Raw genomic sequence first — 20,990 nt, 5'->3', positions numbered from 1 at the left:
CAGAACATATCACAGGGTGCTGATGATGAGAAGATCAAGCAGAGACAAGCTCAACTACTTAAGTTTAATGTACTGACACCTGAAATGGAATCAATAGTAGCTACTGCCAGCATGAAACCTGAGATATCTCTTCAAGCTCAGTGAAATGAGACTCATAAAAATGATAAGATTTTACAGTGTCTGGAGCAGACTCTTTGTAAGAGAAGATTCAGATTTTCTTCTGAACTCAGCATTAAGATCTCCATCTCTGAGTGCTCTTTAAATGAGAATAAGGAGCTTCTCTTTTGAAGTTATAAGTGAGTGCTAGACTTTAAACCTCTTCAAACCAGATTAGTGCATGAGGCTTATGACTCACTTCTTACTGGCCATCCCAGGTGAGAGCAAATGGCAGAAGTTTTAAAATATTAGTTCTACTGGTCAGACTATGCCACTGATGTGAGAAGAATGATCAGGAACTGCTATCTTTACAGATCAAACATCACATGAAGAGATTGATATCAGAGACTGCTTAAGCCTCTTCTCATTTCTGAATACATGTGACAGAAGCTTTCTATGAACTTTATTATGAACTTATCAAGCTTTAAAGAATATACAAATATCATGATTATAATGAACAGACTGATCAAAGAGATTATATTAAAAGCAGTTAAGAAAACTGATGTAGAGATGATGATTAAAGTGTTCCTTCACAACATCATCCCTTGACATGACATCTTTAAAGTGATAGTGTTAGATTAAAGGTCAGCTTTCACAAGTATATTTTGAACTCAGATATGTGAGAAATTATACATTAAGAGATGACTCTTCATAGTATATCACTCAAAGACTGATAGAGCTACAGAGTGAATGAATCAGACTTTGAAAATCTATTTATACAAGTATATTAGCTTTCAACAGGATGACTGACATGAATGACTCTCTCTGGCAGAGCTGATCATCAATAATAGAGATGCTACCTTAATAGATATAAGCTTATTCTTTTTAACACATCTTTTTTACATCTTCTTCATTGATATAGCTGATGCACCTGCTGTTGAAATACCATATAATCTCATTGAGTTTGCAGATGATTATATGAGAAAGACTTATGAAGTGTTGAAGTGAGCTCAAGTAAAAATGATAGATGCTCAGCAATCTCAATAGAACTATACAAATAGACAAAGAGACTCAGCTTCAAGCTTTTAACCTGGAGATAAGATCTGATTGAGCTTAGAGAACATGAGAACTAATCACTCATACAAGAAGCTGAATGTGAAATACAATCAATATACTATGCTAGAAAAGATAGAATCTCATACTTACTAACTGAATGTCTTATCTAACATTCACAATGTCTTTAATGTAAAGCTTCTACATACTGTGATGATGGATTCTCTGCCTAGTCAGAGGTAAACTGACTGGCAGCCACTCACTATAAAGACCCCAGAAGGACCTGAGTTTGAAATTGAGGAAATTTGAGATGAACAAATCTACCAGAGGAAAAAGCAATACCTTGTTAAATGAGTAGGTTGGGCTGAGCCTACATGGAATGACATGAGTTTTCTACAAGAAGTGAAGGCTTTAGACACTTGAGAGGCCTCTCAGCAGGCAAAATTAGGTATAAAGAGGGCTTTAAATAGTTGTAAAGGCCTGTAACAAAGAGAGAGAAGAAGAGTATTATAAGAGGCTGAATCTATAGATTCACTCTGGCTAGCTGACTCAGCCTAGTCATCATTTGCACATGCGCACATGATCATGCTATGTGAGCTTGCTTAAGCTTGTATTCTCATCTCATTCTTTTCTTCCCTTTCTCAAGTAATTCGTTCTTGTTATATAGGAGGACTAGCCTCTAGTTCTTAGAGCTTAACTCTATACAAGAAGGAATTGAGATAGACTCAGAGAAGACAGTCATCATTATGAGATAACAGTCTCTCATCACAGTTAAAAAAGTTCAGTTATTTCTAGAATTTAATAATTTCTATTGATAATTCATAAGAAACTACAGCTGAATTGTAAAATTATTATAGTAGTTAACAAAGAAGACTATTTAATTTGTGTAAACATCAGAATGTCAATCAGTTTTTAAAAAACTGAAGAGACAGCTGATGAAGACTTTAATACTATATTACTATGACTCTGAGCAGAAGACTCATATTGAAACTGATATTTCTGACAGAGTAGTGACTGAAATACTAAGTCAAAGATTTGAAAATGATTTTTGACACTCAATAGTCTTCTATTCAAAGTCAATGAATGATGTAGAGCTTAATTATAAAGTTCATGATAAGAAAATACTGGCAGTAGTCTAAGCCTTACAAGAATGACAGACAGAGCTTGAAAGACTACAACAGAATAAACAATTCAAGATTTTTACTGATTATCATGCATTGAAATATTTCATGACTATTAAGAAACTAAATGCATGTCAAGTTCATTGAGCAGAGTTTTTTTCTCACTTTCTATTTTTAGATCAAGTATTAATCAGACAAGGTCAATTTGCTAACAGACACACTGAGCAAATCTAAGTAAATTAGAAGATAATAGAACAGCTATATGCAAATTCTTTTAGAATCAAAGACTTTTGACTCTCAGATCATTTTTTCTATGAATCTTACTAGTATTAACTTCTTAGAGAAAGAGAATATTACTGAGCATATAGTGTTTTTAAATAAAATAGTTATCTCAATTGAGTCCCTATAGTAGCAGACAGATGATGAAAATAGTCTCTATACAATAAAAGATAAGGTGCTACAATACAATAAAAGACTAGTAATGTCTGTTCAAAAAAAAAAAAAAAAACTTTGATAGCTAAGCTACTGCAAGAAATTCATAATCAAGCTTCAACAGCATACTCTAAAGAATGAAAAACTCTGATTCTAATATAATTATATTATTAATGAATTATTTGATGAACAGATATTTTGCACTATATTCAGAACTGTCATATATATTAGATCAGTAAAATTTCAAAAAATAAAACTTCTGATTTACTAAAGTCATCATCAATATCAGAATAGATATGATAGCATATTGCTATGAACTTCATGAATGTGTTAAAAAGTAAAACAAATTATGATATTATTTTGATTATAGTATACTGACTAAGTAAAAAAACAATCTTTATTTCAATCATATAAAGAGTTATAGCTCAAGAGCTGATCTGACTATTCATTCAATTCTACTATTCATACAATAAGATGTCTGATTCCATTATCTCTGATCAAGATTCTTAGTTCATATCAAGCTTTTGAAATAAGTTCACATGAATTCTGAGTATGAAACTGAAACTCGCAACAGCACATCACATACAAACTAATAAACAAACAGAAATGATGAATCAATACATTGTCACTTATCTTCATCTCTAATGTCAGTTACTATCAAGATAATTGAGATGAGTAACTGCTTATTATAGATCATATCTTCATAGCTACTTCAAATGCTTTCACAGAAATTTCTCTTTCTCATAGAAAATAAATATGAACTCTGAATATCATTTGATTGACAATCATCAGTAAAAAAATTGAACATAAATGAGAAAAAAAATTGAGAAGCAGCAAGAAGTTTCATTCACTGAATGAGAGAGATCTGAAATCAGATAAATAGAGATATAAGAACAGCACAAAAATAGATGAAGAGACAGATTGACAAATATCATCAAAAGTTGGACTTTGTAGTAGAAGATTTTATTTATCTAATATTAAAATCATACAAAATGAATTGATCAAGCTATAAACTGACAGAGTAGAATACTAATCTCTTTAGAATTCTGAAGAAAATGAGTAATGTCTACAAACTGAATCTTTTTATAATAATGAAGATTTATTCAATTTTCTTCTCAGACAAATTATATAATAACTTCAAAGATCTTCTACTTGATTAGACTGTCAGACCACTGAACTCAATTGAAATAGATGAGGAGAATGAATGAAAGATAGATCATATACTGACCAGTTGAATAAGCCAGAGCAAGCTGCAGTATCAGATGCATTGAAAAGAATTTGATGAAAATTTTTGATGATACTTCACTTATAACTTCAAGAGATTACTCTTTGCAATACAGGATTTCCATGAGGCCACCCTCATTAAAGCTGGACCATCAAAACACCTAGATGAATGAGTAAGGACATGGGAGACAAGCAGCTATCTGAAAGACAAAGATGATGATGATCTTCTAGCATGAGGACATGCCCACTTCTAGTTTAGGGATGATGTTAGGCTCAGCACCGAGGCTAGGTTTATCCCCATCACGTGACCACGCCCCACATAGGACCTAGTGGATCGGCTGTGACCCAGTCACGTGATCACGTGGGCTGTTTATAATCTGAGCAGACCCTGACACTTCTTTTCCTCACCAACCTCAGTATTTCGTTATATAGCAGTTAGCAACGCAGAGAGATTCTATCTTAGGCAGCTCACATCCGCTCCCTAACAATGATAGTCTATAATAAAAAGTCTAAACTTCAACATCAACAGCCTAACATAAACAGCATACTTGATCAGTTATTCATGTGATATATGATAGTTTAATAAGCACCAATCAAAATAGTTAACATAATTCACCAATGAGTGAGAACTCTCAATAAGTGAGAGATTTAGTTTCAACATACTTCAATCTACTGCTTCATTTCATTCAACATGCAATTATGCCATCAATTCACAATAAAAAGATAAGAATCTCTATAGAAATAGAGAGAAGAATTGAAGTTGTGATAATTTTTATTAAAAATCAAGAAATATTCTCAATTGCTGAAGCTGCATATCTATTTAATGTGTTCTATAATACATTACATACTTAGTCATATTCTCAACAAATGCCAGCCAGGAGGGGAATTCTCATTTAGCTAAATTCAGCACCCATTGAACTAGTCTATCCTCTTCAGCAGAAGATAATATATGTGAATTTGCATGTAAATTCACGTGTGCAGACCAGCCATGGAGTCAATAGGTGAGAGTTGAACATGACATATTAAATAGTCTTGCAGCTTCATGAATTGAGGATATTTCTTGCTTTTTAATAGCATTTATTGAAAGCTCAAGTCTTCCCTCTTGCTCTAGAGAATTTGAAGTCTTTTTATTGTGAATTGGTGGCATAATTGCGCGTTGAAATGGATGAGTAGTTAAATTGGAAGATATTTTGAATTGGTGGTCCGCTCGGTGTGGTGGCCCGCTCGGTGTGGAATTACGTTAACTACTTGCGTCAGGCTTACTAAAGAGGTGGTTTTTGAATCAGGTAACTAACTTCATATGGAATAGTGTGGCTTGGCGGCAGTAGCCGGGACAGTTACATACCTTCCACCGCAAATTGCCCCAAATGGCCAGTTGCTGCCAATCGGATTCCCTGCACGCGCTCTTTGGGGCTTCTGCTCCTTCACCTCAACCTCAATCAACCTCAATTCCCCAGTCACCCCTTGCTCAGTGTTGCTGTCGACTTCTCTTATCCTTTCCGCGCCGCCACCCTGTTTGCAGAAACCATGTCTCCCTGTGCTTAGAGATCGCTGCCAGATTCAACAGGACAAACTCGCTCCAGGAACACGGACTCGAACCATCCACCCTTTAAATAAATCCCTCCGCTACGACCGCAGACAACCACAGCTGTGCCCCCTTGGAGCTGGCTATGAGGTTGCGATACACTCACTGCGCGACCAGCGCCGCTTTTTGACTGAAGCCTACAATGCATGGCGTGGTGGAAACTTCAGCTCCTGCGAGCTCTGGCTTGGGCTTCTCCGTAGTCCACCAGAAGGTCGAGCTGGATATCGATTTCGTGAACCGGTGTTTGAAAGGAAGAACTGAAATTACCATCCAACCTCATTGCAAAGAACTCAAAACCATCCGCCTAAATTTCCGCCAGGGAGAACTAAAACGGTTGAATGTCAGCGGGAAAGCTCCGACAACGAAATATACCAACCCCTACGACTCCTTCCGACTATACGGCGTCAATCAACACCAGAAACTCTCCAAGAGACTAGAACCTCTTCTCAAGAACCCCCCAGATCCCGAGTTAGTTGTCACCATCCCCAAGTCTGTCCGAATCGATGAGTTGGATCCCTTCTCTGCGGAAGCACAGCTGCAGCTGGCGCTGCGGACTAGCGGCGGCGCAGATGACATGGCAGATGGCCAGCTGGCCTCAAGGGCTGCAGAAACATCCCTGCCAAAATACACAATGTTGACCGTGAATGCGGAATTCACCATCGATCGCCCAAAAGATGGTTTACAATTCGTTGGGGTTGAGAACAGTGATCGCCGTTACCCTCACGTCTTTTCAATCAATTCGCTGGATCCAATTAGTGGATGTTCTTTATTTCCGTGCGTTGAGGATATATCTTCAAGATGCACGTGGGATATATCGATACGCTGTCCCCGAACCCTGGGGGATGCACTTTATCCCAAGGGACGAGAATCTCAGGTAACAAATGGAGCGACTAAGGGATGGAATGCGTTATCGCGCAAACCAGGGATGTCTGCTGATGATGAATCATTAGATATGGTCGTGACCTGTTCGGGGAATTTGACTGACGAAATTATGGACACCAAAGATCCAACAAAGAAGACAGTGTCATTCTCCTGCTCAAGCCCAGTATCTGCGCAACAGATTGGCTTTGCTGTTGGACCTTTCGAGTACGTCAATCTTTCGGAATATCGCGAGAGCGACGAGGATGACCAACTTGGACAAAATGCTATACCTGTTCACGCATTTTGTCTTCCAGGTCGTGCAGACGAAGTCAGGAATACCTGTCTACCAATGGCCAAGGCTATCGATTTTCTCTCTCTCAGTTACGGGTCGTATCCATTTACCAGCTATAAAATGTGTTTCGTCGATGACCTCCCTTCATCCGCATCTGCGACCGCTGCGCTATCCATTTGCAGCAATCGTGTTCTTTTCCCGGAGAATATAATCGATCCTATCTACGAGTCCACCAGATGTCTAGTTCATTCTCTAGCTTCCCAGTGGATAGGCGTTAGCATTATTCCCAAGGAGCCCACGGACACTTGGGCCATTTTTGGCATCTCTTACTATATAACAGACACATTCATGAAGAAGTTATGTGGAAACAACGAATACAGGTATCGACTGAAGCAGATGTCGGATAGAATTTGCGACCTTGACATATTACGACCTTCGATATACGACATGGGTCCACTGTTGCGATTGGATCCCTCAGAGGCTGAGTTCATAGCTTTGAAAGCACCGCTTGTCCTCTACATTCTGGAGCGGCGGCTTTCCAAAGCTAGCGGGAAAGCGACTATCTCCCGAATAATCTCCCGAATATTCTTGCATGCTAGAATGGGTGACCTTCCGAACGGTTCTTTGGCCACTTCGTTTCTTCAAAAGATCTGTGAGAGGTTGGGACACACGAAACTTGACCAATTTTTTCAACAGTGGGTGTATGGTGCTGGCTGTCCTCGATTTTTAGCCACCCAACGGTTCAACAAAAAGAAACTAGTCGTTGAAATGATGATTCGACAAGTGCAATCCGAACAACCAACCGTCCGAGACCTACATAAACTGACATTCATGAGAGATGTTAAAGAAGAAATAAAAAACGTCTATGCAGGCGCTGTGCAACATGTATTCACAGGCTCTATGACTATTCGTATACACGAAGCCGATGGGACGCCGTATGAACATATTGTTGAGATCAAAGAAGGTGTCACCAAGTTCGACATACCATATAACACCAAATACAAACGCCTGAAACGCAACAAGAGACAGAAAGAACGTGCAGCTGCCGCGTCTGGTCTAGATCCAAATGCCGAGCTTCAAGATGACGTCTTACTCTACTGCTTGGGAGATGTCCTACAATCTGAAGAGGAGATTCAAAAATGGAAACTCGTTGAATGGAGTAAAGAGGATGAGGACCGAATGGGCCAGGAATCTTATGAATGGATTCGAATGGATGCTGATTTCGAGTGGATATGTAAAATGTCACTTACTATGCCCGGGTACATGTATCTATCTCAACTACAACAAGACAGAGATATTGTTGCCCAGTTGGAGGTATTTATCTATTCCAGCCCTTGTTTCTAGGAATAAGCAATCATGCTAACTGTTTTCAGTCAATTCAATACATGGCTGCCCAGCGCGAGCATCCTCTCATATCAACCATTTTTATACGTACTCTTATGGATCGACGATATTTCTATGGAATTCGAGCAGCGGCTGCCAAAGCTCTCGTAAAACATGCCAAAGAGGATGTTGACTGGATCGGCCTATTCCATCTTGAAAGCGCATTCCAGGAACTTTTTTGTTTGCCTGGTTCTCCCATGACTCGTTCCAACGACTTTTCAGACCGGTCATCTTATATTCTCCAGCTCACTATACCCCAGGCCATCGCACAGGTTCGGGATAGCACGGGAAAGACACCTATGAGGGTGAAACGCTTTCTCTACGATAAATTAAAGTTTAATGATAATTCCAACAGTGAGGTACGGCATCACAGCACTCTTCGATTTAGGATATGGGAATTGAATTCCTGATACTGATACGATGAATAGATTTCGGATTGTTATTACGTGGCGGCGCTCATGAAATCCATATGCGATGCTTTACTTGGACGAAAGGAAAACGAACCCGGTAACATTGACATGGATTTCGATATGGAAATGGAACTTGAGCGCCAAGCGGAACAACAACTTGATCGAGATTGCATTGCAGAGATTGACCGATATAGACGAATGGACGAGTGGACGAGCTCTTTTCAGAACATCTACGCGAGAACTGCAATAGGATGTCAGCGACGATTTATGCAGGCCGGCGTGATTGAATTGGACCTCGTGCAGTTCCTCCAGTATACAAGAGCCGGCACCTACGAAATGCTTCGACTAGATGCTTTCGATATCCTGATTGAGTTTGACATCTTCCAAATCCCCGAGCTACTCACCTGGTTCATTTACGTAATGTCCACGGACCCGTCTCCGTGGATTCGACACAACCTGCATCTCGCTTTCGGTAGAGGTCTAGCTGCCATCGCTTTCGGCGAGCGCACCAGCGAAAAACAACCAGAACATTCCAACAACCTGATCATCGAGCAAGAGTCATCCACGGAAGTCCGTCAGGCTAATCTTGCCCGCAAGCAAACCGTGCCCGGAGCGATTAAGGCATTGAAGCAGGAACTCGGAGGCAACACAACCTTAAAGGAGGCGTTATGGGCAGCATGCAATTCCTCCGTAGTCTGCATAGCGGAACTATCCAGTTTCGTCGATATTTGCAGCGTCATATACGAACCCATCGATAAAATGATGGTTTCTCTGAAGTATCCTCGGTACTGGAAATTGGAAAATCTTGGACGTGTAAGCTCCCCCGTTTTCAGCCAAACCCACTGGATCAAATTGATTTCAACTGTAATCGGGTATGTGAGAAGTAACACGTTGAAAACCAGGGCAAGCTCCGATTCTTCAAAGGGGATCGTTTCCGTACCGCAGCTGTATCGAAAGGAGGAGGAGGAGGAGGAGGAGGAGGAGGAGGAGGGGCCCCTCCCGCCCCTCCCGCTCCTAACGGTGCTCTCAAGAGGAAGCGGGAGGACGCCGCCCCTCTGCCCCTTAGTCATAAACTCACTCTCAAAGTCCCGAAACTCTCTCTATCCTCGTCCCCTGGAAACACACAACCCACCCCGCAATCAACAACCATCCCCAAGCTGAAATTGAAGTTCAAGTCGTCCGGCTCGTCCACGCCTGCTCACTAACTTTGCGTACGTTTATTTCGTGATTTTCGCCTTGAATAGTTTTTCAAAGTTAGTTTTTTCTGTTGGCCGTCTGCGCCGTCACTGGGTTTGGTTTTATCAATGGCTATGTCATTTCAGGTGTGTTCGGAGTATTGGGGTTTAGTCTTTTTTTTTTTTTTTTTTTTTTTTTTTTGCGGAATAAGGTAGGTCGGGGTCATGAAAAGCAAGATCTGAATGAAGCTTGCGCCACTGGGCTTTTAATGCTGTTTGCTATTTCTCGGTCAGGAAGAAATGAAGCTCTGTGCTGGCTATATATATTTTAACCTTTTTTTTTTTTTTTTTTTTTTTTTTTCAAAAACCACCCCCAGCTATTTCAAAATTACATTTTTCTAAACAAGGTTAATCCATTGTTTTACATGGTTAAGTGTAACAAAGAAAAGTTGAGAGAATATTCTCCCAGTGATCTGAATGTCCTCCATTTTGATATAGTATTTTAATGCGGGATATTTTTTTGGAACCTCCCTCCCAAGATTTCAACTCCCAGAACCACGAATTGAAGTGAAATGAAACGTTATTCAGCCATCGCAATATAAGAAAAAAAATTATCGAAGGGAAAGGTGAAAAAAAAGGAAAATATGAGAAAACAGCCCATGCCCAAACACGCCAGGAGTACTCTCCGCACACGTCGCAGGGTATCATCGATCTCCAATCCGTTCGAGTGCCTGTGACATTAAGTAAAAGAATGTCAGCCATTACCATCTTGTCATTCCCTCAGATATGCCGCAGGCATGGGGAACAAACCTCAAGCATGACGACGGAGTTTCCACGAATGACCTAATGAACATAAATATAAACCAGTTAACGCAGCCCATATATATAAATTGGGGGGGGGGGGGGGGGGGGGGGGGATATGATATCATAAAGGTCCTGTTTGTTCGGAACATACCACCATGCCCAAGCGCACTTTCTCGCCTCCACTCTTCTCCTCGACGGCCTCGTCCAGGACTATGTTCATGAACACCTGTATTGCACTCGCAATGTCAGCTTTCGCTGGCGCTTTGAAGAAAACGGGGGAAACGAAACGCCACGCGGATCTTCAAAGTAGAAGAGGGAGAGAGCAAGGGAAAGCTCGTACGTCGTATCCTCGAAGGATTCCGATGACTTTGCGGTTGCCGTTGATTTGAACGAACAACCGCTTTTCCATATACTAAAGTGCAAAGGGGCCAAGTTAGTTTTCAGCTTCTATGGGAAGTTGCGCACAGAGAACGCCAATTTTTATTATTTTATTTTTTAACTTGACATACCTTCTTTAATTCTGGCTGAGCTTGAGGCATTTTGAAAGGAAGCCCGGGTTGTTGTGAAGATCCTTTCAAATCTGATGCGGATTGTTTTTGAGCTTGAGAAGATGAACTGCAAGAGCCGTATTGCGATGCGTTCTCGGAACAACAATTTGCCGGGGCCCGGACTGAAAGTTTAGCTTCTAGCTAACGATGGAAAACAGTTATATATTCTTGAACAACTAAATTAAATTAACTTGATTTTCTATTTCTTGGACCTGTTCTTTGGGCCTTGCTCAAGGGGAAATCATGAGTTCTCCTTTTGCCAATCGCCGCAAGGCTCGCAAGGTTGGTGGTGATGAAGAAGAAGAAGACAGCGTGGAAAATGGCAGCGAACAAGGTCTGGATCAGCTACTACACCAAACACATCATGCAAATTGCAGATGAGGAGGGGAGAGAGTGCCTATGCTAACATTGAGAAGATTCGGAGCCAGTCATCCGGAGGCCAAACACCAAACCGAAGCAAAAATCAAAATTGCGCCTCTCCTTTGGTTCCGGAGAGACCTCCATGACCGATGACACCGACTTGAATGAAGGCGAAGTAATTACCCCAAAAAGAATTGGAGCGAGGAAACACGTTCTGGAGAAAAGCAGTCTACACCGTACATGGACACCTTCGGCCTCGTCTGAGAATCTACCTTTCCGCACCAGCCAGCAAGATGATCGCCCAACCTATAACCAAGACTACCTCAAGGAACTCCGCAACTCCACCCCTTCGACCCCAAAGGACGTGGGGTCCATGTATACGATTGAGGACGAGAGGGAAAGGCAGCTGGATATCTCGGCGAAATTTGGAGAGATTGTTCAGGTTTCGGGACCATCCATCATCCCCTCGGAAGCTGAGATCCGCGAGAAAAAGGAGAGGCGCGCCCGTCTTGCCATGGAACAGGCACAAGGTCCCGAGCAGGATTTTATGTCACTAGATGATACTGGTGATGATGACTGGTCGTTGGCTCAAAAGGAGGAGAAACTAGAAACGAGGCTTGTCCGGGATGACGAAGATTTCGCGGAGGGGTTTGACCAGTATGTAGAAGATGGGAAAATGGCGCTGGGCAGAATGGCGGAACGAGAGCAGCAAATGAGGGAACGCGCGGAGATGAAGGAACTGATTGATGAGGCGCAAGAGTCTTCCGAGGCGGATGATTCAGAGGCAGAACGTAAAGCTGCTTACGAAGCTGCACAAACTCGAGCCGGAATGGACGGTCTCCGACGCGACCACGAAAGTCTTCCCGCCCGATCAAAAACGCCGCCTAAGATAACTCCCCTCCCTCGTCTTGCAGATAATATAGCTCGCCTGAGGAGTTCCCTCAGCTCCGTAGAGAGCTCAAAGGTGCGGCTTGTCCTGCAGCTGGAGGAACTTCGAAAGGAGAAAGTGGAGATCGCAGCTAGAGAAGTGGAGATCCAAACACTGCTGAAAAAGGCTGGAGAGAACTACGAGAGACTGAAAGCAGAGGCAGTGCTCAACCCGGGTGATCGCAATCTCCTACCAGGTACCGACGTCCAGGGCCAGCGTGGGCTGGAAAATATGGGAGGACACTCCGAAGCGCCATCTGAAGCTGAGGTTCCGGACTGATCGAGCTGCGAAGAACAACGGGCTCCTTTGCTGAATATTGGCAGTGTCTGTTGCTCTTGCTACGGGCAGTGATCAAACACCTGCCGTGGCGGATACCAAACCCGCGCCTGCCCATGAACAGACCAAATGAGTATTTTTTCGTCGAGGCAAAAGAAAGGAGAGTAAATTAAACCAACTGCCCGTGTCTAACAGTTGAATATTGCACTTTGAGGATCATCCTGGCCCTCATAGTTATTCGTGGCATCATGGTTCGCCCACGATCCGTTGCTTTCAGTTGCGAATCTCTGTCTATCATTTGGTCTGGAAGGAAAAGGTTAAGTTTATGCTCTGAAATATGTTATGGTGGATCAGCCGGCTAACCCGCTCTTTTAGAATACCACATCGCTGTGTTCCTTGGATTAAATCGCCGCTCGAAGAAACGGACGGAACGCATCCACAACTTCATCAACATACTGACTCAACTCCTATCGAGTTATTCTTCGATCTGTTCTTCGTCGCAAATCTTTCTACATTCACTGCTACTCATGAAATCAATAATCTAGAAGGTTAGAATCGTCATGTCTACAACGAAACACCGCAGCCTTACTAATTCTGTACTTACTTCAAATAGCATTGTGGTCCTATGTTAGCTTCCTCAGCATCATATGGTTCACATGGCTTCAGGTGTCCTTATTCGACATTCGTTTTGCGCAGGATTCTATATTTGAGAGGATTTGCAAAGCGCTACAGCTTGCGACGATGGTTGGATTTGCTTCTACCGGCTCTGGCTTCGCAACGCAAGTCCGCGATGAGAACGTCTGGGCATTCCGTTCGTTGAGCTTGCTTCTGGCCTGCAGTCGCTTGTTATTAAGCCTCGAGTATTCAATAGCCGCAATGTTCCTTCACCGTACAATGGGATTGGCTTCGAAGGGGTTGCTGCTGATAGTGTTGGTTTTTATGGCAACGGGGTTTACCTACACCGGGGTGAGTTTTGTGAGCGTATCTCTAGTATGAGATCAAGGCTGACTCGGTGGTTAGCTATATTTTGTGTTTAATAACATCACGAGCACGAGAGGAGAATATGTGTGGACTTCTTGGTTTCTAATATTTGCTATTGAAACTCTGGTTGTTATGTCTGTATCGAGCCGAACGCCAGGAATTGGGTTTGAAGATACCCATCTCAATGTTCGCATGGGACTTCTCACGCTTATAATTATTGGGGAAGGCGTTATCTCCATAATTAGGATCGTCAACAGAACTGTTGGCTCTGGTGGCTGGACGAAATGGTCCTTTGTTCATATACTTGGCGTGACAACGGCAGTGGTATGTTTCTTCCCGCGGCACTTATATGAACAGATGGAAATGTGATTTGACGTTATCCTAGTACCTTTTATGGCAATCATACTTCGATATATCTCCTCGAATGAAATATGGTCCAACTCAACAACAGATCTGGACCCAACTGCACTTCCCGTTCCATGTCGTGCTTGTTCTCCTCTCAGAGGGCTCCCAGATACTTGCCTTAACTTTAGATATATCTCTCAAACTCAAGTATCTGAGTAACACCATTTTCTTTGCATGCGAACCGCCTCGACCAGACCCAAATTTCGCCATCGACCTGCTCAACAGCACAATCACTGACATGGACATTGACTATTCCCAAGGTGCCAAAGACGAACAACGCTGTATCCAATCCATCCTCCAAGCGCTCCGAGATAACCCTCCACTGTGCTCGTCGGATGATGGCCCGGGTTCTCTCACCCTCCAACGTTCTCATGACCTGATGGGAAACGTGACGGCGAGCCTCTTCTCAAGCATGGGAATAACGCCAGCAACCCACATGGTGGACAGCGACAAGCTGCTGATGTTGTATTTAGAGATGCTGGGATTTGTGTACATGTATTATTTTATTGTCGCGTCCGCCGCCATGTTCATATTCGCCACTTTCGTTTTCCTTACGCAGCGTCATGCAGGGAAGATATACTCTTGGGTGGCTATTACCACGCGTGTTTTGCTGGGAATTCTCCTGCTGGGTATGGTTGCAATTGTGACGAATTTCCGTCTGGTCTATAGCTTTATGACAAACCCTATGATTATTTTTACGTTTACGCTGGTATTGCTCGTAGGTGAGTTATTCAGATATATCCCAAGCTTCCCTCACCTTGACTAGTATCTTACGTGGTGTAAGAAGCACTGACACATAATCTATTTGATTTCAGCTCTGTTGGTTGATCGAGTGCTCGATTCGATTGCCCTGCGATCGCCAAAAAAGACAAGCAATCATGGAGAAGGAACAGAAATCGGTCCAGTCACAATGTCCCAACTTAGTCCTATACCCACGGCTATTTCTAATGACAGTACTATTCAATGTTAACTCACATTTGCTAGAGGGATTATGACGCCCGAAAAGAATCTGTCCCTACCCAAGTGTTAGATTGAATTTTGAGTGGCCTTCACTCGAGGTTCGGGTTGGATCTTCCAGTGTAAAGATTTTTGCACAATATTCGTCTTCATTTTTGTAGGAGAATATCTGGTTCCACGTATGCCTGTCTATGTAGTCTGCTTTACCTATCTGTTCATTTCACAGATGGAAGGGATTTGGGGGAAACGCAGCAAAATGAATGATCATAAAACTATGTCTTCGCTAATAAAGAAGAAAATAGATTATAACCTCGATTTCCCCTCTGCAACCCTGAAGACCGTACTATCCACCCTTCGCCCTTCATCTTCTTGCTCCTCAACTTCCAACGTGGGGAATTTGGCAGGCATAATTCGTCTCGGACTCGAACCCGGCACGGTATTATATTCAGAGAAGTCCGTCACGCCGCAATACTCTTGGAGGAAGTCTTCGTCTAAAGTTAGGAGGCCATTTACAGTGGATGCAGGAGCATGTAGTATTCCTATGATTGCGGCGGAGAAAATCGTCTTTGCGTTTTATTGGAAGAGGATGAAAATTAGCTTTTTTATGTTTTGTTCTCCTTTGGGGGGATTGGGAATCGGGGAACAGGGAAGTATCCATGTCATACAGGTTTTCGGAGTTCTTTTGCGAACGAGGGGTCTTTGTCTGTGGATCGTTTGGTTGCGGCGGATTCGATGGACTGGTTTTAGTTACCTGTGGTTAGTGCCGAAGCGACGGTAGGACCAAGAGGAGAAAAAACAGAGACTGAAAGAAGTGAAAGAAGACTGCATAGAGGTAAACCATAGGCCATGACATACCACAGCAGGCCAGATGCTTGTAATCGCCATGTCTTTGCGTCCCTGGCGGATAAAGTCCATTGCCAACCCCTTGGTCAAAACGCTCATTCCGATCTTGCCTGATAAAGATAAACGGATGCTCTATTAATACCAAATAATCTCACAAGCGCAACAAATGGTCTGATTGGCCTAAAAATACTGGTACATACCCATAGCGTATGCTGTCTTCCCCCGGAAAAATCTTGAATATATAGGCGGTGACACTACAATAATCCTACCCTTCCATCCATTCTTCGCAAAATAAGGTAACGCCGCCTGTATGCTAGAATACAGGCCCTCCGGATTGACCTGTTGCATGAGTTTGAATCGCTTGACGGGCGTGTCCTCAACGGATGACCACCATATGGCTCCAGAGTTATAGACGAGAACATCTAGTTTCCCGTAGATCTCGACGGTCTTGTGGACGAGACGGTTGACAGCATCATCGTCTCTAGTGTCGACTGCCAGTGCCACAGCATCACCACCCGCTTCTCTGATTTCCCGCTCTACTGTGTTGATAGTTGATTCTGGAGAGTTGGGATCTGGAGGGAATGGGGTGGTTTTGCTGGCGTCGGAGGTTGTTTTCGCAGATACAACAACTAAAGAAGGCAGCCTATTTAGCAGTCACATTTTACTAGATATTGTTCTTTCAAATTGACTAGAGATCGAGGCAGCGAGGGCAACACGAACCGGCATAGCTTTCCTTTGCTAGGTCGATGGCGATTTGGCGTCCGATTCCGCGAGACGCTCCAATCACCAATGCGACTGGTTTGGTGGTTGGCATAGCTGCTATGATCCTTTCTATGCACTACAGCAGTATATATTAATAACTTATCTACTGTTAGGATACCGAAATGAGTAGGTAACCTGGCGTATGTAGCACTTCGAGATTCTGAGAAAAAAAAAGTGTGATAGCGTTCATAAATGAGTTTATCTAGAGAGGCCAATGGAGCTTTCGTAAATAGGTCAGATAGATTTCGAAAACTACCCTAGGACACAATAAATTGGCCTGATGCGAATCTATATTATTCACTTCGGCAATGTTTTGGGGTTGAATATCAGATATTCCTGTTCTTCTTGTCGATCGGGTTGGATTTTCGGCCCGAAAAGACGCGGTAGCTGATCAGCCGAACGCACGGACACGCCGGGAGCATTGGGCCTCGGCATCTCCACCCGGTCTGCGCAGGGAGGTTTCAACATCTCTGCAAATTATAGATAAACAGCTGCAGATACCCACATTGTACCCAGGTGGTTTGCAATTTATGACCTTCTGTTCTAGTTATACAACTGGGTCCATATAATTCCTTTCTTTGGTCTCTATATGTGGAGGATCCTCGGTGATAATATCTCTGAAGTTACTATTACTTCCTATCGATTGGCCGGAAGCAGCAAACTTGAGATCACACATAAAATGGGCGGCAAGATAGAAGCATATTTCGACTGCCGTATGGTCCCTCACGTCATTTGGGTACATGATGAACTCACGTTGACAAGAGCAATAACACTAATTATCGTTTAGCCTCTCCTTATTCCTTCTTCGCCTTCCAACACCTCCTCAAGAACCGTGAATTGCTAGCATCGCATGGCATTGAGGTCGAGTACGTATAATTATATAACCGTTGCGCCAAGTGATTTGCTCTAAAACATACCAATCTGCATTCTAGGATCTTCCCCGTCTTTCTGGGAGGAATAAATGCCGGCTCAGGTAAACACCAAACCCATTGACCGAATTTCCAGGGATCAATTAACTAGACAGAGAGGCTAACAATCCACCGATTCCACCAAGGCAATTCACCACCATGGACAAACCCCGTAAAGGCGAGATACGGCAAAATTTGACCGTGAGCGAGCCGCCAAATACTTCCATGTCAAGGACATGTCACCACCCCCTTTCTTCCCTCCCCTCACTATCCTGGTAATTTCCTCACAAACACATCCCCGGCGTTCCCTTAGTCATACATCCCCATACATCCCCTATATCCCCTGTCTAACAAAGGCGACCCAAACAGCCCCAACGGGTGGCCACCTATATAAAAGCCAACTATCCCCGCTCCCGCTTCGAAAACACCTTCCTCCTCTACTGGACCTACATGTTCTACCGTCACATCGACCTTAGCAAGCCCGAGAATATGATTGCCCTGTTACGTGAAGAGAAATACTCCGACGCGGAGATTGAAACCATCATGAAGAGCGCGCAGAGCCCTGAGGGGAAACAGGCTTTGACGGACCGGACAAAGGAGGCGCTCGATCGGGGCGCGTTTGGCGCGCCGTGGTTCTGGGTAAGGAACGCGGAGGGCAAGGAAGAACCGTTTTTTGGCAGTGATCGGTTTCATTATATGTGGCAGTTTTTGGGAGTCCCGTTTCAGGATGTGAAGATTTTGGAAAAGGGGAAGGAGAGGGCGAAGTTGTGAGGGGTTTTTTTTTTTTTTTTTTTTTTTTTGTATTCTCTTTTATGGCTGGTGAAGTATGGGTATGATGATCATCAATATTTTGTATATAACCTTGTAGAGAAAGTTTTGCAAAAAATAAATACTCCCGCAGGACCCCTTGAACTGCCATTTTTCTAATACATCATGATAGGGAAGGACTCAACACCCATAGTGTCACGATCATCACCGCCAAAGCAAGTCAAACCTAATGACCTGTAATTCATGAAGAGGTGACTGATTGCCCAAGGATATCCATTACCCTCCAAACCCTTTCCATATTCAGTGTTATCTATATCACTCCATTTCTTTCGACTCCTTCGCCCCTCTGCCTAGCGAAAACCGTTTTTTCCCTGCATCTGCCGCAGAAGTTTTGACACGCATTGCACGCCTGCTCTCCCTGTCAGCACCTACAGGCGGAATTTCCAAGCCAGCATGAATAATATTCAGTCGCAGGAGTTGTATATGTGCCATATTGAAATATTCCGTTGCATTATTAATAGCCGACCGCTGCAGCTTTTCTCTTGTATCTTGTTTTTTGGTAACAAGCACGCCCTTCTCAACATCGATGCGCCCATCCAGCGCCCCCTTCTGAATCATATCGATAAGTTCAACGATAAACGGCGAATTCAAATCGATGGCGCCATCCGTGCCCGGTTTCATCACCGCTTGCCCCGGCGAAAACACTTTTACCATCGCGTCTAGCACCACGCGGCTATAAGGTATGATGTACTGTTGCATAGCCTTAGTGCGGATACGAGAGTAGAGGACAGGGACGTGTTTCTGGAGATGAAGATCGAGGAGGTAGTCAGCCTTATAGGCTTCCAGGATATCCAGACACGGGCGAAATTTTGAGGAGCAAAAGAAGGAGATCGCACGACGGATGTGAGGTTCTAGTTCGAGGAAGTTGCGGAATGATTTGTTTTCCAGGACTTGGGTCTGCAGGTCGGCACGATCCATGGAGGCCAGGGCGCATAGACCGCCATATACAGCAATGTCATTGGCGGATATTGCCTCCTTGTAGTTATCTGTAATGGCTGGGTCTGTTGCTAGGAAGCTTACTGCTGCAGCATGGTAAGAGGATGAAGCAAGTTGAGACAGGCCTAGCGAAGCCAACATTTTAGCTTTATGCTTCGCTTCGTCTTCGGGCTTGAAATGCAGGTTGCGAAGTCGTTGGACACTAGATTGAACCGCCAGCCAGTCGCCGCGATTAATGGCAACATTGATGCTTTTGAATAGCATAGACGCGATGTGGGAGGTTGTGGTACAGTATTCTCTCATCCGAGAGTAGGCCTTGGAAGCAGAAGCTAGATCTCCGATGCGATAATAGTGGTGGCCCAAATCTTCATTGCCCATCTATTCAGATGAGAGTGGTAACGTGTTAGACAAATTAATTATCCTAAATCAATCAAGCTAGGGACATTCATTTACCCGTATGCTCTCCTTGATAAGGTTGTTCTTATATCCCTTAAGCTCATGCTCTAATCGGTCCGTTTCCGCCTTGAGAACTTTCGAAGTATAATCCACCCACCCAGCATCCAGCTTCGCTTCCGGATCATGGGGAGCAACTCGAGCCAAAGCTTCGACGGCTCTTGTATAAAATTCCACATCCCTCCCAGCTTTCGCCTCTGTAATCGCCATCTTCAAGGCATCAGCTGATAGAAAGGTCGAGCAGGTCCCAATAAGGTATAGCCTAGCAAGCCTGGTTCTCCCTATAAGCGCGCAGCAGCATTAGTACAAACTAACACAACAAAGCAGCAAACAACGGAAATAACATGCCAGTGTAATTGCTAACATATGACTCGAGGTCAAACTTGGGCGGTTCTAAACAATCTGTTAGCCTTGTATCCAGCGTATCACAAAACGTAAGAGCTCAGAATTCCATCCCTCGCCTCTATATAAAGTCTTAAAATCCGGTGTTAGGATACGGGGAGGTAGCAGGTACGTACCATCAACCCTGATCATCTTCTGTCCCCTCTTCCTACCACCATTTCCATTTCCATTTCCATTTCCATTCCCCAGAGTCATCTCCACATCCGCAACCGAATCATATAGTGCAGGCGTAAGAAGCGGTTCCATTTTACACCCAAACAGCAGATGAAATCAACAGGAAATGCACCGTCATCAACTGGATATCTACCGAGAAACACCGTTTCCGTGTCTAGGAAATGTCGGGAGTCCGAATTCAAGCCTCCGCGAGTCTAGGAAGGGAGGGGCGTTTTGGAATATTATTGATTAATGTTGTGGCCTGACCTCCTAAAGTAGAAGACAACATGCGCGTGGAACTTGATAATACGCGCTGTATTTTGTTTGCGAATAAAGGGTTGTGCGAAGACGGACGAGTCGTTATGTATGGTATGTTTATATCGAATGTTTTATTGGGTCTTCAAGTCCTTTCTTTTCCCTGTCGTCTTAATTACACGTTTATTGAGATTTCGTTTCGTTGTGCATCGCTTCGTTCAGTAGTATCATAAAACAGGGTTCATTTTTATCGCGGGATTCGTTATTCAAGCGCAGAATGCAAGTTGAACGCTTTATATCCGTCTGCATCCAGATACAGGCAATAATACATTTAAGTCAGCTCCAGTCCAAGTCCAGTTGTGTAAACAAAATAAACAACCAGGAAAGAGTGAATATACTGGGAAACCCTACTCACAAGCTGAAGGCAAAGATAAAGAGAAGGATGACCTCTGAATTAGATCATCCCGCTCCGTTCGCGGTTATTCATACAGAGGGATTCAGAGAGGAGAACAGGAGGTTGTTCTAGGTAGAAGTTGACCTTCGGTCGTTATATGGATAT

The 20,990-nt window shown here is 43.3% G+C and overlaps 7 protein-coding genes across 7 annotated transcripts; 4 read left to right on the top strand and 3 right to left on the bottom strand.

Moving 5' to 3' along the window:
* Positions 1-5,653: 5,653 nt before the first annotated feature.
* Positions 5,654-9,662, top strand: PAAG_04791 (transcription initiation factor TFIId 127kD subunit; the record flags this gene model as incomplete). The annotated part of the gene is made up of 4 exons (XM_015845375.1): positions 5,654-7,978; positions 8,038-8,406; positions 8,476-9,270; positions 9,360-9,662. 4 exons carry the CDS (start codon positions 5,654-5,656, stop codon positions 9,660-9,662), a joined length of 3,792 nt encoding a protein of 1,263 aa, XP_015699601.1.
* Positions 9,663-10,336: 674 nt separating this feature from the next.
* PAAG_04790 (small nuclear ribonucleoprotein SmG) lies at positions 10,337-10,975 on the bottom strand (the record flags this gene model as incomplete). Its single annotated transcript, XM_002793215.2, has 5 exons — positions 10,337-10,363; positions 10,443-10,475; positions 10,588-10,662; positions 10,777-10,848; positions 10,946-10,975. 5 exons carry the CDS (start codon positions 10,973-10,975, stop codon positions 10,337-10,339), a joined length of 237 nt encoding a protein of 78 aa, XP_002793261.2.
* A 252-nt stretch (positions 10,976-11,227) lies between these two features.
* On the top strand, positions 11,228-12,551 carry PAAG_04789 (hypothetical protein; the record flags this gene model as incomplete). Its single annotated transcript, XM_002793214.1, has 2 exons — positions 11,228-11,318; positions 11,401-12,551. 2 exons carry the CDS (start codon positions 11,228-11,230, stop codon positions 12,549-12,551), a joined length of 1,242 nt encoding a protein of 413 aa, XP_002793260.1.
* A 245-nt stretch (positions 12,552-12,796) lies between these two features.
* PAAG_04788 (hypothetical protein) lies at positions 12,797-14,904 on the top strand (the record flags this gene model as incomplete). The annotated part of the gene is made up of 6 exons (XM_015845374.1): positions 12,797-12,864; positions 12,924-13,096; positions 13,162-13,514; positions 13,569-13,853; positions 13,915-14,656; positions 14,750-14,904. The coding sequence occupies 6 exons, from the start codon at positions 12,797-12,799 to the stop codon at positions 14,902-14,904; spliced, it is 1,776 nt and encodes a 591-aa protein (XP_015699600.1).
* Positions 14,905-15,194: 290 nt separating this feature from the next.
* PAAG_04787 (short chain dehydrogenase family protein) lies at positions 15,195-16,548 on the bottom strand (the record flags this gene model as incomplete). The annotated part of the gene is made up of 5 exons (XM_015845373.1): positions 15,195-15,455; positions 15,557-15,628; positions 15,747-15,844; positions 15,935-16,363; positions 16,455-16,548. The coding sequence occupies 5 exons, from the start codon at positions 16,546-16,548 to the stop codon at positions 15,195-15,197; spliced, it is 954 nt and encodes a 317-aa protein (XP_015699599.1).
* A 627-nt stretch (positions 16,549-17,175) lies between these two features.
* On the top strand, positions 17,176-18,175 carry PAAG_11927 (hypothetical protein; the record flags this gene model as incomplete). Its single annotated transcript, XM_015847491.1, has 4 exons — positions 17,176-17,209; positions 17,284-17,362; positions 17,583-17,679; positions 17,774-18,175. The coding sequence occupies 4 exons, from the start codon at positions 17,176-17,178 to the stop codon at positions 18,173-18,175; spliced, it is 612 nt and encodes a 203-aa protein (XP_015702881.1).
* A 312-nt stretch (positions 18,176-18,487) lies between these two features.
* PAAG_04784 (COP9 signalosome complex subunit 1) lies at positions 18,488-20,269 on the bottom strand (the record flags this gene model as incomplete). Its single annotated transcript, XM_015845372.1, has 4 exons — positions 18,488-19,546; positions 19,622-19,902; positions 19,937-20,014; positions 20,140-20,269. The coding sequence occupies 4 exons, from the start codon at positions 20,267-20,269 to the stop codon at positions 18,488-18,490; spliced, it is 1,548 nt and encodes a 515-aa protein (XP_015699598.1).
* Between the last annotated feature and the right edge of the window lie 721 nt (positions 20,270-20,990).

This window comes from Paracoccidioides lutzii (assembly GCF_000150705.2).
Source record: "Paracoccidioides lutzii Pb01 unplaced genomic scaffold supercont2.12, whole genome shotgun sequence".
NCBI classification, from domain to species: domain Eukaryota; kingdom Fungi; phylum Ascomycota; class Eurotiomycetes; order Onygenales; family Ajellomycetaceae; genus Paracoccidioides; species Paracoccidioides lutzii.
Note: the sequence above shows the minus strand (reverse complement) of the source record. Positions and strands in the feature narration are given on the sequence as shown.